Here is an 18,905-nt window from a genome sequence, read left to right as displayed (position 1 = left end):
CAGTCTCAGTTCGCGATTCTAAAAAATGTCTTGGCAGTCAATCAGGTCAGTTCACTACCTCCAGACTGACAGTTTGAACCGCAAAGATGAACTGACAACTGACTGATTGACTGATAGCAACTCTGGATAACATGCTCAGGACCATGTCTTGCCCACTTCATCACGAGTTGAGACGCAATGTCGTGCATCTCGTTGAACATGTTGCGAATCGCCAGCGGCCCTAGTTGTGGAAGCAAGACACGGTGTGCAATACCCCAATTCTCCTCTTGTGGTCCGTACGATGTGAACAGGCCATCGTGAACACCATTCCGGACTTGTTCAAGCGATGCTGCTATGATCTTTGAGAACCGTTCCTCATCGCAGATCTCGTTAAGATGAGCTTGGTTCGCGATGACGACACGGTCGCCGCCGAGATAGAATTTCCATATAGGGCCTGCACTCGTTAGCCGTCTGCTTTTGCCATGCGTGTCGGGGGGCCAATTGACCATATTTCAATGTCAAATTGCACATGGACTGTGTGGGGTTTGTTGCGTCGATGTCTCCAATGTTGCCAACAATGGGCAGGCCAGGTGGGCCGGGTATGGGCTCAAGATTCGCCATTGTGATGTAAATTACAGCAGTAGAAAGGAACTAGGAACGAAAAAAGACCACGGTATATGAATTCTCGTGGATCGCTGAAGACGTATGTGTTGTTGGGATGTCGGGAGAGCTCGTTCTATCTATAGTGAATCAGAACAATTAAGTCATGCCACGTCGTTCGCATAATGACGCACTGAAACAGAGCAAATCCTTTCGCGCGCCCCGAATGCTACCTCCTTGACGCGTTGGGACCACTTTGGTGCTTGGAGAGAAAGATGCCTCGGTCGTTGTCGTGAAATTCAAGCACGGTGATTTGTTGTTGCCGTTTCGGGTAGTCGCCGTGTCGGAGCTTTTCACGTCGGTGCACGGAGGAACTATGAGGTCGGCCGAGCTTGAGGCTGGAAGCACATGCAAAGCCACTGAATACACGAGATGGAATTGGAAGCCGAGGACGAATGCAATCGCAAAAGTTGATGATGGTGCTTAAGAAGGTGCAGCGTGTCAGAAACAATGTTATGCAACGCATGCGTAGTGCGACTTAGCATTGGGTCTATCTCGATTGGTTGCAGTACCGAAGCGGTGGGATGATGTGTGTGAACCAAACGCTGGCAACTTTGGCGATCGGCTGCCTCTTGGAAGTGCAGCCACGAGGTTTTAACGTTATGGTCTTCGAAAGTCTCATCTACGAGGGTGACGCGATATCATTTCATAGTCCAACGTATGTCATGTGTGTGTGTATCGTACAGGAATGTATCGTGGTCGCGGTTGCTCTCGTGCAATTCTTCGTCGTTGCCGCCTTCTTCTCTCACCTGGGAAAAGTAAACACTACAATACCCCGGTCATCGTCGCCTACTCAGAACGCCCATAACGCGGAGAGATCATGACCATTCGTACATTCCGGGAAGGAAGCAAATGTTGCTTGCGGATGATCGCCCACCGCTCACCAACGCGAGATCAATGACCCTTGCCCTACAAACCTCGGCCTCGAGCGAAGCCACAGGCACGTCTCCATTACCACAGATGATCGCCCGCTATAAGCGCATCCACAACACGGCGAAAGCACCTATTGCCATAAGTGGTATCGACACCGCCCATCTTCCTGCACCCGCTTGCATGTTCACGAAAGGGCTTCCATCGCCGTTGGCCGGAGGATCTGGCTCATCCGACCCCGACCCCGTCGCCGATGAAGGTGGAGATGCGGTCGATGAGGCTCCCGCTGTCGGCGCCGGAGCGGAAGGCTGGGCAGTTTCGCTGCGCAATGACACCGCAGACGTCGGCGACGCACCAGCAACGGTAGACGTGACGATGCTGCCTGTACTGATGCCGGTTGGGTTCACTACTATGGGTACGACTATCTGCAATGTGTTGCCATCACCATCGGTGGTCGTCCGGGTTATAATTGTGCTAACTGGGCTTGTGAAGCCATCGCTGTCATCGTCGTCGCTTTCGCTGGTGGTGGTGGTGGTGGTGGTGGTTGGCTTCGGTGCAGCGGCGGTCGTCGTAGGAGGGGCACGCGTGGTCGATGGCGGCACGTAGCTACTCGAGACGGCATCATATGCATCATCCACCACCTCTGCCGGTATCGTACAGCCTATCGCATCGCAATACAATTCTAGCGGGCCGAGGACGAGTTCGAGGGCCCAGTCGTCTGCATCGCAGTTGGTGACGGCGCACGCGACGGCGCTGGGGAGGTAAGACGCGCTGCTTTCGCTTGTCTGACATATACCTGCACAACCATCAGTTCATGCCGCAGTGGAGCTATAAAGGCACCAACTCACATTTCCTATAGCCGCAACCCGCCTCTGTGTTGCCCAAGCAGTCCTGCCAACATTTGGGCAGGCCTTGCAGCCACCAGTCCCGATGCGCAACGGCACCCAACACGAAAACATGCGCAAATAGTAGCCATTGCCCAGTAGAGGCGAACATGATCGTACAGTTGGTAAAGAGCGACGTGGTAGCGAGCGACAGTCGTGGTGAGGCAAAGGCGATTGCAGCCTTAAGGGGACCAGTCATCCACAACCTGCTGTTCTGCGCCTACCAGCATCACGTCTGTACTCACAGGAGTCGCATGGTGAGTGGCGCCTGCATCCTTTACTGACTACCATCAGCCGGAACCAACCAGTGTGTGGCACTGATCGTCGCCGTCATCGTGTCTATTCGCTTGCGTTTCAGCTTCGGGGAATATGCAGGCGAGTCGGGAGTCCGCTTGTCCGCTTTCTCAGCATAATCACACAAGCACTGTTTGTAAGACGATGCGCAACCATCGACACTTCGGGATTTTAAGTTAACTATACGCAACTGCTGACTCCTTAATAGAGTGACGTCTACTTTGCATGCGGAGTGACCACGGTGAAGTCACCCTAACCTCCGTTCTTTGCGGCGTTCTCAATGGCGGCATGGTGTGCATCGAGGCTGAAGGTGGCGACCTCAGCGCCATTTCTTTTCCCAATCTTTAAGAATCCAGTTGTCACCATATTGATAACCAGTTGTGCTGTAGCTGGTTGGTACATCCACCTTCCCGTCACCTGCAAGTTCTTGTGAACCATAACAAGATGTGGCAGCACAAGATCGCCGCTTGCGCCACCGCTCAAAACGACTCTCCCGTCACCTTTGAGGGCATGCGACGCCGCCGAGAGATACAGTGGTGTGGCGAGCGTCCCAGGTGTCCAATAATTGTAGACGTCGACACCATCTTCAGGAGCGACCCCTTTGATCGCGACGGCATCGCTTTCTACGTTTCCCGTCATCACGTGCTGTAGGCGATCCGGACTCCCAAGAGCGAGTTTCATGTCTTCCAATTTCTGCTTGTTTCTTCCCAACGCGATGACATTCGCACCGAGCGCCAGCGCGATTTCCACAGCAGCGCCACCAAACGAACCGCCCGAAGGTCCAACGACGATGGTCTCACCAGCCTTGATATTTGCTGCCTCGATAAGTGCACCGGCCGCTACCATGTACACAGTGAGGAGAGTGAGATCCGCGGAAGTGTACGTCAACTCGCCCAAGAGACGTTGCTCATTCAGCAAAAAGCAGTTTTCCAACGGCACCTTTTGAAATTGTTGTAGTGATCCATCACGCCATTCATGCATCAGCTTCTGGTGCGCACCCGTATCATCGCCCCCATGATGACCCTGCAAGATTATGACTTTTGGGTCATCTCTTGCGCGAACCGTTGAATCGACGTGCACCAGATCTCCCGGCTTCAGTTTTACAGAATCCGACCCAACGGGCGTGTATGCGGCCAATGGCTCCTGGGTTTGGAACGAAAGGTGGCTTAAGATGAAGGGCAGCGAGCTTGCCACTATGTACGGCATTCGTGAACGGGGTCAGAAACGTTGCTTCAATGCAAACGACCGCTGAGCCTTGAGTCGCAGTGGGTATGGGTAGAGAAACAACTTCCGACGGAGAAGAGAAAGAAGAGAGCCAAACGGCGCGGTTGTTCAAACGTTCTCCCATCTTGCAAGTCGAAATGTGCTTTGAGGTCTACTTACTAGCAGGTGGGCTTCTCGTCTTATACATGGGGATGGCGCATACCCACAGATTGTAGTGACGTCCCACTCTTTTCAGTCTACCCCGACATCTGCAAAACCTCCGCAATGCTTTGCAGTCGTGCACCAAAGCCCTGGGTCACGACGCGCCGCTGTCGCAAGCATTCAAGCGCATTTGATACCGTGCTCTTATTGGAGGCGGTAGCATATATCGAGCGATCATACTCGTGTACGTACTTTGACTGGAGTTAAGTAATCAGCAGCATGAACACTCACTAGCAATGAATGCGCCATCGCCGGTATGTTTTAGTGTAGTTCTACTTGCTGATTGGGTATAATTTGTCCGTTCGACGAAGCTTGTTCGCACATCACAGCACATGATTCGTACAACCGGTTAGGTCAGCTTTAGAGCAAGGCCAAGGGTGATTCTTACGATCTTCGACATGTAACGCATGCCCCGGAAACGCGTCCGAGTAGATGTAGTTAAAAGAACGAATAGAACGGATAAGATTTAGAAAACAAAGAGGCAGAATCAGAGATCTGGTGGTGTCTCGCTCTTCGACGCAGAACTATCGACGCTGTAGGCAATGAGCACAAACGACATGTGTCTCAACCTCGCTCTTCCCCCTGGGCATAACTGAATTCCAATCCATCATGCTCAACCCCCAGCAGTTCCGTACAATTTCCGCATCCATTGCAGCACATATCGTGTGCGCAGGCAAGGAAAGTCTGATTTTCGGCGGTACACTAGACTATCATCTTCTTTGTGAGTTGTATTAATCCTTGAGACCGGCATTATAGCAGGCAGCTGCTGTCGGAACCTTTGTCATCCAACGGGACTAACAGTTGCAACGCCTGCTGCACGATCACGGGGAGCGCCACCTTGGTTACGGTCGACAAAGCAGGGAAATACTGTTCGGGGCCATTGTCGCGTATTGCTCAAAACAACCTATTCAAGTTCCCTCTAGCCTATGATGTCCATTTACTTCATGACACCAACTACGCTCCATACTAGGAACCCTGATGTAGCCCTTATCAGATCCAAGGCGACAATCATTCTCAACTGCAGACCATCTCTGCTATCTGTGAAGGCACTTCTTCGACATCTGCACGACTGCAAGATTATTTACGTTCGAATCTTATCTTGTTGATAGCAAACACGTCCTATAGAGTCTTCTAGGCTCACATTGCAATCTTGGCTTCACATCGTAGGCCTGGTGGGACAATGAACTTCAAATTGGGTCCGCCCCAACGGTCAGTGATGTTGATGTTGTTATTTGATTCTAATCTTCTCGTCTGCGAACGAACGATGTGCGATCCTTGCGTTCACTTTATTGAAGGTGAGAAGTTAAATTAAAGTGATAGTAGCAATGCATGAGATGTTTCCGTATACTATACTTAGGTTGAAGCTAACTATAACGTCTGTTGACCTCTAACTTAATTCGATAAAGAGACAGCGGTGGAGATTAAGAAGCGTGATTGCACAGCTACACTGCGTAGCTCATGATGCATATAAAGCTCGCCAGACGGGAATCGGTTGCTCATAATCGTCAGTCTTAGTATTCTTTATTCATTTGCACCTTCCGCAGACCCCTTGACCCAATGTCACGATCGTGGGCAAACACGAGCTCCAACTCATTGTCTCCATTCGCACGTATGCCAGCCCCTTTGTTAAAAGTACTAAGATTGTCGATGCCCACAGAAACGTTTCCCAGATGATTAGGTCGTTTTGACTGTAGAGCGAGAGCCACAAGCTCAATCGAAGAATTCTAGGCTGTAGAGCTATAGCCTGTGAATAGTATATAGGCGAGGTGAAGGACAGTGATGACGCAGTAGAAGCCCAGAACAGCCATCGAGAGGCGAATAGATGTGGAATGATTCCCATAGCCGAAACCGTACCAGGTATAGATGAAGCGAAAACTAGACATACTGCTCACACGCGTACTCAACGCGTCTTCGTCCCAGCGCAAGTCGTAAGACAATCTTGGGATATCTGAGATGGCATCTGCCAACGGCACGGCGAGTGCACCGCTCAGTTCACCGCTCAGTTCGAGGTCTCTAGGTGTCAACTCGTTTAGAAGTTTCGGGTCCCTTAGCTCGCTGATATCATCATAATTCAGAACTATGGGTTTTAGCGCCCTAGTAGTCCACGGAGGCATAGGGTACGGATTTCTGTATGCAATACCTTGTTCTCCGAAGTAGATTGCCTCAGAGTTGTTCCATGAAGCATTAATGGTGCAAGTCGATATTTCCCAATAGTTATATCCCTACAAGCTTTGTACTGACGATGCCATCTCAGACAGCTTTATCGGTTCAGTTCTGATTGTCTCGTTAGGCCTGAGATCAAATGACTTGAAGAAGTGTTGGAAGAATATGCCAATCCATGCTTGAGATCTTAACTCGGGCGCAGCTATCCATACAGGCTCAAAAGAGTGGATAGTCCAATTCTGATCACTGACGGACATTTCGCCAGTATCATTTAGCTTCTGGATCAACGTGCCAAGTGTCGATATTGTAGCAGTTCTAAGCGTAATATCTTGAATGTATTTTACTTCGGTGTCCGATTCGAACGATCCCTCAGAAATCAAGTTGCACATGACCTGAACAACGGGCTGTGGAGCGTACACCGAGAGCGTGTAGTTACCGTCCATAATGTAGCTCAAATCGGTGTTAGCAAGGTGGTAGAACTGGTGCCGTATAAAACCAGTCGGTGCAGTCGCGTTACTGATTTGTACTTCTGCGTCTAACTTAGTTTCATTATATCGTAATCTTACAGGCCGTAGAGTCTGGGATATGAGGTCTTCTGGCCATGCTCCCCCGTACTCGGAGACTATTTCAACTACGGTTCCGTTATCAACGGTAGTCCATTTGCGCGGGTCATAGTGGATCATCGAAGGGTTGACGATACTCCAATCACTGCCTTGTGGTCAGTGAGTGTATGTAGAAAGGGCTAGAACTAACAATTGGAGACCATTCGCTCTACCTATAGTAGAGGGGAACAGTTGCTCATACGAAGCATTTGTGTACAAGGTGAAAACTCCGGCATCGCGAGCACTACCCGAGCGAGGAATCATAAGGACTGCGCTCGAAGGTCCGATCAGAGCGGTACTGATGAGTAAGGTTGGTATCGCTATAGCAAATAAGACTCTGCGCCAACCGTAGAGAGCTGGAGACACAAAAAGAGAAATAAAGTCTAGAGACCAGATAAACGATAGCTGCGTTGCCTGCGCAATGCCGGATAATGCTCCTAGAGGTACAAAATTGCGCAAGGCCTCAGTGCGCATGATGCAAACTGTAACTTCTACAATCGAGACTTGCATAAGCAATTCGTGAAACTTAGCGACAAATTTTAGGACAGTTGAATTAGCTGGCAAAGTGAAGCTGGGAAAGAAGCTCGACCATTGTAGGTAGAGAAGCGCCATAGCTCCACCGACCGGGATGAGATGCAGCAGCACGTGTAGTATCGCCAATCTTCGGCTGTGGTATATTGCGAACCTGCGACGCTCTGCGGAGTGTCTTAGAGAAGAGGGCCGGCCGATCCTGATGAGGAGTCTTTGTAACCGTAGCTGACGCATCCAGTCTCTTACCTTCAAGCCGCGCTGTCTGGGAGGCGTTGCTCCTTCGTCTTCTAGATTGTCCAAGAGTGCAGTGTTCATATCTTGCCGCCTACAAAGGTCAGTATCCGCTCAAAGATTTAGTTGGGCACACGTACGGTAGTTCTATCATCTCTTCTTCAGGCTCAGCCTTGCGACTCATGGCTGAAGGTGGGTTCGGTGGCTCGAAGCTTAAGCAAAGAGAGATCAGAAAGCTGATTATTTATCTGAACTTGCGAAAGCGCCTAAGCCGGGTAGCGAGATGTATTGAGGGATTAAGTGAGGTTGAAGATCTTTTGAGATGCGTTTTTGTACGGCAGCCAAGCGTTACACTACACCAACCGACTAAGCTGAAACGGGCTCGCATTGGGGGCCAACGCCACGAACAGGAATGCGGTAGGAGAGGTGAGCATTACGAGATGATAGGCTCGGCTAATGGTGTCGAGGAGCCCCACACACCAAATCAATCGATCTGACTGCAGTCCTTCACACAGCATGCTTTGTCATCGAACGCAAAGTACCCATTGCCCCCGCTTCCTTATCCGGGATCTCATCATTCCCGAATATATAACAGTAACGGCCCGAAACCAAAGCCTCGTTTGTCGCAACCAGCAGAGCATTTGATGATATGATGTTTGTATCGAGACTCGGTAGAGGGTCTTAGGTAGCGTTATTTGTAGAATATAGTATGCACGATGGTTAACGTTCGAGTATGACATCTATTCCCTAAGGGAGGCATATGTCAAGTGTAGTCGTCGCTTTAAAAGATAGAAATATCAATGAAAACTATCGAGGAATAGATTTCTCACAAAAGGATATAGTCGATGTGGTAATGAATAATGTATAGCTATGATAGTCTTGTGATATACCACGCCGTCGAAGCGAATGAACAGTGGCAGTACGGGCAGCAACCAGCGTTGTATACAGATGCAGTCTATACTTCATTAGTCATCGAGTTAGTGTCCAAATAAGAAGCCGGTCGCTCGGCTACCCTTGGAGATGCTGAGTTTCAATGATAAAGCCGTTTCCCTATTACGTGCTTGTTGATCGCACTGTAGCTTTACCGACGCATATTTGACCGGTGAGGTGCTGTTACCCATAAGAGCACACAAATACTGTTGCCGAGGCCTCAAATTTCGTCTTGCCGCACCAAGATTGGCCAATCGTCGAAAGTCATGGCTTGCCGCGGCCTCAAACAGCTCCTCCGTTGCATCGGCTAACAAGACCCACGGCGGTTTCTTTTCAGGGAAGCCACATACTACTACAAACTCGCCTGGGTAGTTGACTAGCCCCACAACGTGGAATCGAAGAAATGCGGTCAAGTTTCGCAAGTCGCGTGTGAGAAAGCAGTTATTCTGAGCATCCCAAAGGTCTTTGGGCTCGACTTCAATCAGCTTGGGTACGACATGGTGTCCGGACTGGACGCCTGTGGTTCCGAAATAGATTGCACCGAGATTGCTGCCATTTTCATTCGGATGCTTCGCATGGACTGCAGTGTTTGCCGCTCTTCGCACACGTTTGGATATAAAGATTGTATTGCTGCTTGAGACGGGCGTCGAATCGGTCAGTAGCGCGAACGACTGGGGCCTTGTTCGGACATACACGCTTGCGCCTTCGTGCTTGAGAAACACCCCAGTTTGCGGCACAATCTCACCCATGGGTTTTTCAGTATAGCAGTGTAGTGGCATTATAACCTCTCCCGGAAACCTGTCTCCAGCAAGCTTTAAGAATGTATTTATGCGCAGTCCCTTGTTAGACATGGCAAAGTCAGGGTTGAATTTGATGTCCTGTTCGAGTTGAAGATTACTCAGCCCAACAAGCTCATCCGGACTGCGGGCGAGAATACCACGGTGCGTTGAAGAATCCTTTGCTCGCCATGCGAACAGGCTGAGATCATTCCTGTCGCGTATAATTTCCTCTTGGAGTCGAATAAATGCTTGTTCTCCACCCTCGCCGTAGAGCATTAGCATGTTGACCTGAAACAGACCAATCAGACAGTATGCCATATCCTCAGGCCTGGTCGTTTGACGAGATGCTGCCCATGACATGCGACGGCCGACGGGAATAGCATCAAGCAGGTCACGAGTACTCATGGCATCCGGGCCCTCAGGTGGGGTGAAAACCTCTACATCAATGTTCGTGATATATGCAAGTATGTCGCGTAGAGATTCTCGCGTACCGAATTGGCACCACGCACGATCGTAGAAATTCGCGGCTCGCGCAGCGATAATCTCCTGCATTGTCCATCCACGTGAGAACCAGCGGTCGCGACGCAGCATAGCATCACGATCGCTACCAGTGGTTTTCGCATCGAAATCGGCGAGGTAAACGAGACAAAGTTCGGCATTGTTGGTCTTGTCGATGCAGCATCAGCACCCCAGCAGAGCTATCGGAAGCGATGCGAATAAAGTACGGTTTTATTCCTTGGGTCTTTGTTGAATCATAATAGGCTGGGCGCCGCGGCGTATGGTACGTCATCTTGGCCCATTAGGCTCCCATCCCCTCATCCGTGAGGTTTGACCCCGCATCGTTGCAACCTGGATCGCGACTCATACATCCGTTCCGCAAGATTCCCTGGGCAAAGTTGACAAAGTGATCTCTTCATCGGACAACATTCATATAATTCATTTGGAATTTTTAATTCAGTTCAAGATACTATCCGGCTATTAGCAAAGACAATCAACCATGCAATACGAATCAAGATCTACGAACAGTAAGAGTATACATATGTGCTCTGGTCCTACCGGTCCCCGGGAAGAATTATATCCAAGTGTTCGAACGATCACGCGAAGTCATCATTTACCACCTTTAGATGATGGACAAATCCGTATATTGGCTGTCACTGTTCAAGATGATAATGTCGAAAATATGGTGCTCAGCCTTATACCTGCACGACTCTCAGGTGATCGAGATCGTCCTTTTACGAATATCATGATGGAATACACAGCAATTTCCTACGCTTGGGATCCAGGATTCAACGTTGAGGATAATCTGCAAGTACCGTGCACGAGTCCAGCCACAAATCAACACTGCCTAAGTTTCAATCCTGACGGGAACGGAGATACGATGTTAATTCCATACTCACAATTCTGGATGCTCGTTGATATCTTGCAAGTTGTCAGGCAAGGAGCAGGGTGCAACGAGAAAGATCATGTATGGACCAGGTTCTTCTGGATTGATCAGATTTGCATCAATCAGTCCGACGATGCAGAGAAGTCAGCACAAGTGCGAATGATGCATGACATATACTACTGCGCAAAAGAGACTCTAATATATCTTGGCGAAGAGGACGAAGATACTCAGTCAGCTTTTGATCTTGGTAGAATTTTTGCCTCAGTCAAGGATGAGAATATAGACAGATTTTTGCAGGTTTCGCAGGACGGCAGGTACAATCAGCGAAAAGTAAACTGGCCTTTACTGCTACCTCATCTTCCCGTTGACGTAGCGATGAATGCAGGGGACGCCTTTGGTCTACATCTATTGATGTGTAGATGGTTTGATCGGACATGGATAGTACAAGAGATCGTAGCTTCCACGGAAGCTCGATTAGTCTGTGGGAATCAGACCATGCTCTGGACTGACCTTGCGAACGCATGTGAATTCCTCACGGCTTATGGAGACTGGTCACGCTACCTAGGGCTAGAACGTTGTCGCCAAACGGTCGATATGGAATGCGCAAGAAAATCCTATCTCTTCTGGCGCTTGTTCATCACCATGGAAATCCAGGAAGTAGAACTCGGAGAATTTGCGGACAACATTCTGCAAGCAGCAGGTGAATCCGCTAGGAGTAGGACGTTTGGTCGACTATTCATGCTGTTCACTATGCGAGGGGTGACAGACCCACGAGATACGATCTTTGCTATGTTCAACATCCTCTCGGAAATTCAAGGCTGTACTACTTGTGATCTTATCGACTATAGCTTGTCACCACGAAAGGTCTACCTGAACGCAACGCAACTCTGGGCGAGGAGCAGTCAACTATCAAGAGTTTCCAACGAACTATCAAAAGAAACAGCGTTAGGGCGGAGTGCGACAGAGATCTCATTTCTTGATTTTGTCGTAGACTTCAAGTTCAACGAGAAGCTGAATCTTCCGTCTTGGGTGCCTAGTTGGCGAGGAACATCGGGTGCTTTCTATGAGAATCCCAATTTCTGTGCTGCCACTAGAGCCAAGCCATACCTCAATCCACCAGATCCATTTCTGTTTGATGACGACGAGATACCGCTACTTGTTAGAGGCATCAAGCTATTCACAGTATCGATGCTGAGTCCAGTCATGGCCGATGGTGAAATTTCAATATTGGAACACCGAAAAATGCTCAGTCAATTTGTGGATCCATATCCAACAACGGAGGAAACATTCGCAGAGGTTTACGAGAGCACTCTAGACTTAGACGCATCACAATCAATCTGTGTAGGCAACAGACCCTGCAAATTCTGGGACGTTGTCTGCAAACAGCCGGCGGCCCTTCCACAAAACGCAACCAAGGATATGACGGGGTCATGCGTGGGGCCATTCCAGGAGTCCTGGCCTATTGCCTTGCGGCCAGGGCTTTTTGATTCAAAAACCTTCAAAAGCTTCACGAAAAAGCGAAATCTTTTCATTTCACAAGACGGCTTTCTTGGTCTAGGTCCCCCTCAGCTAAAAATGGGGGATATTGTCTGTTTGCTGTTTGGAGGCGCAATGCCGTACGTTCTAAGAAAGTTAGAATCTGAGAGATATGAATTCCTCGGATATTGTCTTGTATATGGTATCATGTCAGGTGAAGCACTGGAAAGTATGCCCGAGGATAGGATCGAGAACTTCATTATGGTTTAGCTTAGTTAGAGCAAGGCTAAGGAACTATCCTACCATGTATGCTTAGCTGCATTCTGTAGCCAGGCGCTTACCGATATATCTGGCCTACTTTTGGGTCAGTCAGGGCATATGTGACTTAGGGTTGTACTCACCTAAAGGGTTGAGTAGGGAAGCAATGTTACGACATGAGAAGGTTCTTTTGGAACTTCATTGCCCATCTTTTGTGGCGGCAACCACCTCCACTTTCGTACGGCATGTCATCTGGTCGACATTCCTGATGCAGCACGAATCGATCCAGACGTAATCAAACCCGCATCGCTGGGCCTCGCGCCATGTGCGCTCGATCGTTGTGCAGTCCTTGGCCGTGGTGCGCGTGGCGAGGTCGTTGAAGGCTTGGAAGTTGACCTCTTCGCTATTCTAGGTGTGGGAAAGAATGGCAAAGCGGTCTGGGGGCGTCTGATGAACTCTTGCAACCGCAACGAGTCGCTGCTACAGTCGATTGATATCTTATACAGGTAAGGTCAGTGTCGCATTGCTAGGAATCTCGGAAGTGTAAACTGTCGACGGAGCCCGTTACCCACAAGGCTGCGCACTACATGTCAGCATCATGTTGGTGTGCGGCGTAGTCATCGGCAACGTCTCACAGCAGGCGAGGTGGCACAGAGCTGTATCATAGAACACCACTCCTAGGTAATTTGTTCCGCTTACTCCAGTGACATAGGCTTGATTCAAGGTCGTTCATGGAACGAATATCGCACGAGGAGCCATGTCGTTAAGGACTGAGGGAACTCGTTTCTTCTAAACGCTATGGCTACACCCAATCTGTACTAGATCGAACCTGACAGCAGCCAGGAAGTCGTGTCTCCCAGAACACATACTCATGCGCTCTGAACGATGATTCGTAATGTCCAGATGCAGGTGCGACATGTACACAGCGACCTTCCATGTAGCTGTCACATCCGCCCAATCTATAGAAGTCCCTTAATCATTTCTACAACTTCGGAAACCTCACCCTCAAAAACTGATTCGGCCACGCAACATCCAAACCCAACTGCCACGCAACCCTCAACACCCACTCGGGCTCGCGCATAAACTGCCTGGCAACCAATACAACATCCGCCAACGGCTCCTTACCCTCAGTAACCTTGACCGCAGCCCTAGCCTCCTTTGCAAGTTCCGTGTCGCTGATTTGGGAGGCCGCCGCATCAGCCGCTCCACCTTCTTCGACGATATCTCTCGCCTGTTCCGCTTCAGTAATGAGGCCCACGGCACCGATGAAGAGACCAAGGTTCTCCTTCTTCAGTTCTGCGCGTATCTGCGCGGCGATTTTAATCTGGTAGTCCTTTGAATCAAACATGTTGATTCTCTGCTCCGGGTGGTTCCCCCCACTGCTCACATCGAGGAGATCCACACCTAGGCCTGGCAACAATTTGGCGAGGCGGATTGAGCTTTCGACGTCCCAGGAACCGAGCTTCTTGCCCTTTTCTGTTTCTTCCATCCAGTCGGTAGAGCTGATGCGGAGGTACACGGGCATACTGTCCGGAACGACGGCACGAATCGCTTTGATGATTTCGACGAGGATGCGTGTGCGGTTCTCAAAGGAACCACCGTACTTGTCCGTTCGTTGGTTCGTGACGGGCGAGAGGAATTGGTGGATTAGGTAGCCATGCGCACCGTGTATCTCAATCACATCGATGCCGGCTTTGACTGCTCTTTGCGCTGCGGCGGCCCAGTCTTGGACCAATCCGCCAATTTCCTCTTCGCTCAGGGCTCGAGGCGCCCAATATCCGCTGCTCTCGTCGTCTGCTGCCTTCTCGTCCCATGCCCATTCTTGGCCGCCCATGGGACCAACGACGTTGGATGGCCAGCCACCTGCATCGACGTCGGCTTTTACGCTGACTTTCCTTGTCCCACCAGCTGTTTTCTGCGCACCAGCAATCCAGGGTGCGCACGTACTGGCTTTCCTTCCTGCGTGAGCTAGTTGGATGCCACTCTGGGCTCCTTGGCTTTTGATAAAGTCCGACACTCTTCGCAGTGCGGGGATCTGGGAGTCGCTCCATAGACCGGGGCAGTTTGGCGATATACGACCGTTGGCTTGCACACCGGTTGCTTCTATGAAGACTAAGCCCGCGCCTTTGAGGGCGTAGTGGCCGAGCGTTGCGATGTGGTAATCGGTCAACGCGCCTGTGGTCGGCCCCTCAGATGCGGTGCTGTACTGGCACATGGGTGCTACTAAGATACGGTTGCGCAGCGTGGTGCCGCGGATCGTGAGGGGTGTGAACAGTGTCGGCGTTGATCCATTTTGCTGGGCATTGGGAGCTGGTGTTCCTGGACTGGTGATGTGTTTTGGAGTAAAGTAGGGCAGGCCTGGGACGCCGTTGTTGTAGTCTTGTGGTGCCATGTTGGGTGTTGAGCCTTAGGAATCGGTCCGACGATTGATGTGCAAAGGTCTATGGTAGAAATAGAAGGCAATGCTAGAGGAAATACCCAAGAAATCTGTGCTAGAGCACGCAATGTCGTTGATTTGTAAGTAACAACGAGTCTAGATAGTTACCGAGGTACATGGACACTTGCCTGATACAGCAGGTGCTCCTACGAGAGGATGTCGATCTTGAATATCACTCGTGTGTATGATGGTTCGCACAAACATACTCAAGAACATGGATGCCTCAGGCCTTCTTACTCGCGTGAACGGAACTGCGAAGTTCTTGATTCCGAACTCATGTAGCCGACCTCGGGAACAAAGCGCGTTAAGCAATGACGCCATCATTGACAGCCGTGCGGTTTGGATGGAGATGCTCATAGTCAGAACGAGACTGTTGTTAGAGCTGTCGCAAAAGAAGGGTCCAGTGCTTATGCCCACGCGTGAGCTCGAGCGCGTCGCCATGTGACGTGTTTTTGATGACGTCAACGTAACCGTCTCTTGATATAGTATCCAGACCTCTAGCTACTGCAGTTTATCGACCATCCAAACGCCTCTGAACTATCTTATTCACGCATCAGACCAGCGTATAAGCCTCTCCCCACACAATCACTGCAATCACACAACACATCAACATGTCTGCACCACCCGCACCAAACAACCCTGGCCTTGTCTCTTCCCACGCCCAATACGTCAAGGGCGCTGCTGAGGTATGACACTATGATGCCTTGATACACAGATACTTTACCGCAGTGCTGAATACTGACTTTGTCAACAGGAGACCATCGGAAACGTTACCGGTGCTGAGGCATGGAAGGCATCGGGCGCGCAAGACAAGTCGCAAGCTGTCGACGCAATGAAGGCGGCATCAGCGAACCGTGATCCCAACCAACAAGGCATGGGAGGCATCGAGGAGAAGGCAGGGAACCTCGTCGGCTGCGAGGGCATGCAGAAGGAGGGAGCTGAGAGTAAGAAGCAATAGGCGGCAACCATGCTCGCTGCAATGAGATAATTTAATGAGAAACCAAATCCCAAACAAGGACAAATGTGCGCATATCCATGTATTTGTGTCTCTACATGGCGATTCAAGATGTGCTGGTACGTCATTGCTTGTCGCATTGTGAAGGACCCTGAGCTCCGGTTGGTGAATTGGTGAAGCATGGTCCGTGTGACATGAGCTTGAGCTTGAGCTTCTCGAATTGAGCGCCAACCCATACACGACACAACACGGCTGTCGCATTGCTACCAAACGGACCATGGCGCCCCCGATACGCGCGCGCTCAATCAAGTCAGACGCTTTCCACGAACACTTCAGGAAGCTCAAAACATCAGTCTACCAAGACAGTCCCCGCCCAAACGCCGTATCTACCTCGCACTACATCCGCTCAATATCCTGGAATGCGTCTGGTACATTTATTGCAACCGGTGCCGCGGACAGGACACTGCGCATCTGGAACCCTGAAAAGACGAATTCCAAGAACTCGACCGAGTTGCGCACGCCCAATACAACAGCCTCGCTAGAGCGCGTTTCCTTTCACCCAATCAACGAGAACGAGCTGGCAAGCGCTACTTCAGATGGCATGGTCAGGTTCTGGGATATACGGTCCAAAGCTAGCGTGGGTGAAGTCAAGGTTGGCGAATGTCCGTTTACGCTGGCGTGGACACCAGATGGCAACGGACTGGTCGCAGGAAGAAAGGTGTGATTGCATGACGCAAAACTCGTAGATACCGCACGTGCTGATATCTCTCTTAGGACAATCTCCTCGCCACCATTGATCGATCGACGCTTAGCGTCGTCTCGGAGCACCAACAAGTCTACCAAACCAACCAATGCGTCTTCGACTGGTCAGGCAACCACCTCTACTCGACAGTCGGCGATGGCAGCGTGCGACTCCTGAAATACCCGTCGTTTGAGAACACGCTCACACTCAATGCTCACACCTCGGCATGCTACGCCGTATCATTATCACCCAGCGGCGAGTATCTGGCGGCTGGTGGTGGTGACGCGCTCATCTCGCTCTGGGACACACAGGAATGGATATGCACACGGACACTGGAATTGACGGGCGGTATCATCAAGTCGGTCGACTTCTCCTTTGACGGCAGCTACGTCACTGCTGGCTCCGACGACAAGGAGGAGAAGAAGATTCGTATTGCGCACGTCCATACTGGCGAGATTGTACACACGATTGATGTTCCGACACCGGCACTACATGTCGCCTGGCATCCATGCCGGTACATACTGGCGTATTCGGCGGAAAACCTGGGATTGAAGATTGTCGGGGGCATCAGCTAGTTTTGTCGTAGGAGCAGGATAGAACGAGAGTGGCGTTGCATTAGGTCTGCAGGTTCGTATATGATACCCACCATAATTGGAAAGTTCACGCACAGTATATCCCTCGGAACCATCATTACAAAGCGGGCTTGTTCCCGTCTTCTGTGACGCAATCGTATCGAAATATGTCGGAGTAAACCGAGTCCGACGTTGTACTCCGTATGGAGGTACTTTCTTTCGAGATAGCTCGAGTCACCACTACACCATCTACAACTCTACCATCATGGATGTAACAACGCCAATCAGGCCAGCCGATCTCTTCTCAGCGAAAGGACTAGTCGTAGTCATAACAGGCGGAGGCAGCGGTACGTCCCTCGAGCTTCGAGCTACCCCACTAAGCCCCGCGCCCTCACGTCAACAGCAAGCTCACCATATCAGGTCTCGGTCTCGCCATCGCATCTGCCCTCCACCAGAATGGCGCTGAACGCGTATACCTCCTCGGCCGGCGCGCCGACGTGCTCGAAAAAGCCGCCAACAACCTCCAATCCAACACACCGCGCACCTCGCAAAGCAGCAGCAGCGGCTCCGTCCACGGCATCCCCTGCGACGTAACAGACCTGACCTCTGTCCGTTCCGCCGCCGAAACCATAAAAAAGGACATTGGCTACGTCGACGTCTTAATCAACAACGCGGGTGTCATCGGACCCAAAAACGGCGCCGACATCTACAAAGCAGACTCGATCCAACAACTCGCCGACACCATGGTCGCCGGCTACGACGACTGGTCCCAAGCCATGGCTATCAACACGCAATCCGTCATCGGCGTCAGCGCTACCTTCCTCCCCCTGCTCGAAGCAGCAAACACACGCCGCGGGTGGGCTCCGGGCAAAGTAACAGGCACAGGCAATGCGCGGGCGCGCGATACTGCCGCTGCGTCAGCCAACGGCATCGACACCGACGACGACCGCATGGCGCACATCATCACCGTCGCGTCCGTCGCGTCGTACATGCGCTGGATATCCGCGGGCCTGGCGTACAACGCTAGTAAAGCGGCGGCGGCACACTTGGGCAAGATGATGGCGACGTTTTTGTCAGAGTGGGGCGTCAGGAGTAATATCGTTGCTCCCGGGCCTTATCCGAGTGAGATGACGGCTGGTATACACCCGGTTTATGGCACGAATCAGATTCCGCAGGGGAGGATGGGCGGGATTGGTGATATTAGCGGATTGATGCTTTTCTTGGTTGGTAAAGGTGGAGCGTATGTTAATGGGACTACGCAGCTTACTGATGGTGGGAGGGTGAGTGTGTTTCCTGCTGTGTACTAGGGAGTTGTTAGACGTTGGGTTGGGATCTGGGATTGTAGAGGTAGTCGTGGTAGAAAGTTTACTTGGATCTATGGCGTCTTCTGAGTGTCTTGTATCAGCATCCTGAGACATGTTCGACTCGCCTTTTACCTTTTCCAAATGAATTTAAAGATGGTCCGTCACTTCTTGTACAGTACCATGAATGTACTCACGGATTTAGATTGAGAAGGAAAATACCGCTCAGACACCCATACCTCATCACATTCAATATGAAACCCTGATATTACTCCCAGGAATTACAAGAGGTAAAACGTATAACTTTTTTCCCATCATTCATGTCTGTCAGGTATCTATGCTTGAACTAAAACATCCAATCCACACCCTTCATAATATCGTGATTCACCAACAACGATTCATCCCACACGTCCAGAGCTCACACTCTGATCC

At 50.7% G+C, this 18,905-nt stretch overlaps 8 protein-coding genes across 8 annotated transcripts; 3 read left to right on the top strand and 5 right to left on the bottom strand.

The window, feature by feature from the left end:
- Positions 1-164: 164 nt before the first annotated feature.
- On the bottom strand, positions 165-600 carry J4E82_011522 (uncharacterized protein; the record flags this gene model as incomplete). The annotated part of the gene is made up of 2 exons (XM_051737726.1): positions 165-433; positions 486-600. Coding segments are annotated over 2 exons (384 nt in total), but the record flags the coding sequence as incomplete, so codon positions are not given.
- A 2,339-nt stretch (positions 601-2,939) lies between these two features.
- J4E82_011521 (uncharacterized protein) lies at positions 2,940-3,893 on the bottom strand (the record flags this gene model as incomplete). Its single annotated transcript, XM_051737725.1, has 1 exon — positions 2,940-3,893. One exon carries the CDS (start codon positions 3,891-3,893, stop codon positions 2,940-2,942), a length of 954 nt encoding a protein of 317 aa, XP_051582521.1.
- A 2,441-nt stretch (positions 3,894-6,334) lies between these two features.
- J4E82_011520 (uncharacterized protein) lies at positions 6,335-7,113 on the bottom strand (the record flags this gene model as incomplete). The annotated part of the gene is made up of 2 exons (XM_051737724.1): positions 6,335-6,983; positions 7,106-7,113. 2 exons carry the CDS (start codon positions 7,111-7,113, stop codon positions 6,335-6,337), a joined length of 657 nt encoding a protein of 218 aa, XP_051582520.1.
- A 1,503-nt stretch (positions 7,114-8,616) lies between these two features.
- J4E82_011519 (uncharacterized protein) lies at positions 8,617-9,939 on the bottom strand (the record flags this gene model as incomplete). The annotated part of the gene is made up of 1 exon (XM_051737723.1): positions 8,617-9,939. The coding sequence occupies one exon, from the start codon at positions 9,937-9,939 to the stop codon at positions 8,617-8,619; it is 1,323 nt and encodes a 440-aa protein (XP_051582519.1).
- Positions 9,940-13,448: 3,509 nt separating this feature from the next.
- Positions 13,449-14,858, bottom strand: J4E82_011518 (uncharacterized protein; the record flags this gene model as incomplete). Its single annotated transcript, XM_051737722.1, has 1 exon — positions 13,449-14,858. One exon carries the CDS (start codon positions 14,856-14,858, stop codon positions 13,449-13,451), a length of 1,410 nt encoding a protein of 469 aa, XP_051582518.1.
- Positions 14,859-15,514: 656 nt separating this feature from the next.
- On the top strand, positions 15,515-15,861 carry J4E82_011517 (uncharacterized protein; the record flags this gene model as incomplete). The annotated part of the gene is made up of 2 exons (XM_051737721.1): positions 15,515-15,589; positions 15,658-15,861. The coding sequence occupies 2 exons, from the start codon at positions 15,515-15,517 to the stop codon at positions 15,859-15,861; spliced, it is 279 nt and encodes a 92-aa protein (XP_051582517.1).
- Positions 15,862-16,135: 274 nt separating this feature from the next.
- Positions 16,136-17,175, top strand: J4E82_011516 (uncharacterized protein; the record flags this gene model as incomplete). Its single annotated transcript, XM_051737720.1, has 2 exons — positions 16,136-16,576; positions 16,633-17,175. The coding sequence occupies 2 exons, from the start codon at positions 16,136-16,138 to the stop codon at positions 17,173-17,175; spliced, it is 984 nt and encodes a 327-aa protein (XP_051582516.1).
- A 262-nt stretch (positions 17,176-17,437) lies between these two features.
- J4E82_011515 (uncharacterized protein) lies at positions 17,438-18,479 on the top strand (the record flags this gene model as incomplete). Its single annotated transcript, XM_051737719.1, has 2 exons — positions 17,438-17,519; positions 17,593-18,479. 2 exons carry the CDS (start codon positions 17,438-17,440, stop codon positions 18,477-18,479), a joined length of 969 nt encoding a protein of 322 aa, XP_051582515.1.
- Positions 18,480-18,905: the final 426 nt, after the last annotated feature.

The sequence above is a fragment of the Alternaria postmessia genome (assembly GCF_024291825.1).
Source record: "Alternaria postmessia strain BMP 2775 chromosome Unknown scaffold_221, whole genome shotgun sequence".
In the NCBI taxonomy this organism is placed as follows: Eukaryota; Fungi; Ascomycota; class Dothideomycetes; order Pleosporales; family Pleosporaceae; genus Alternaria; species Alternaria postmessia.
Note: the sequence above shows the minus strand (reverse complement) of the source record. Positions and strands in the feature narration are given on the sequence as shown.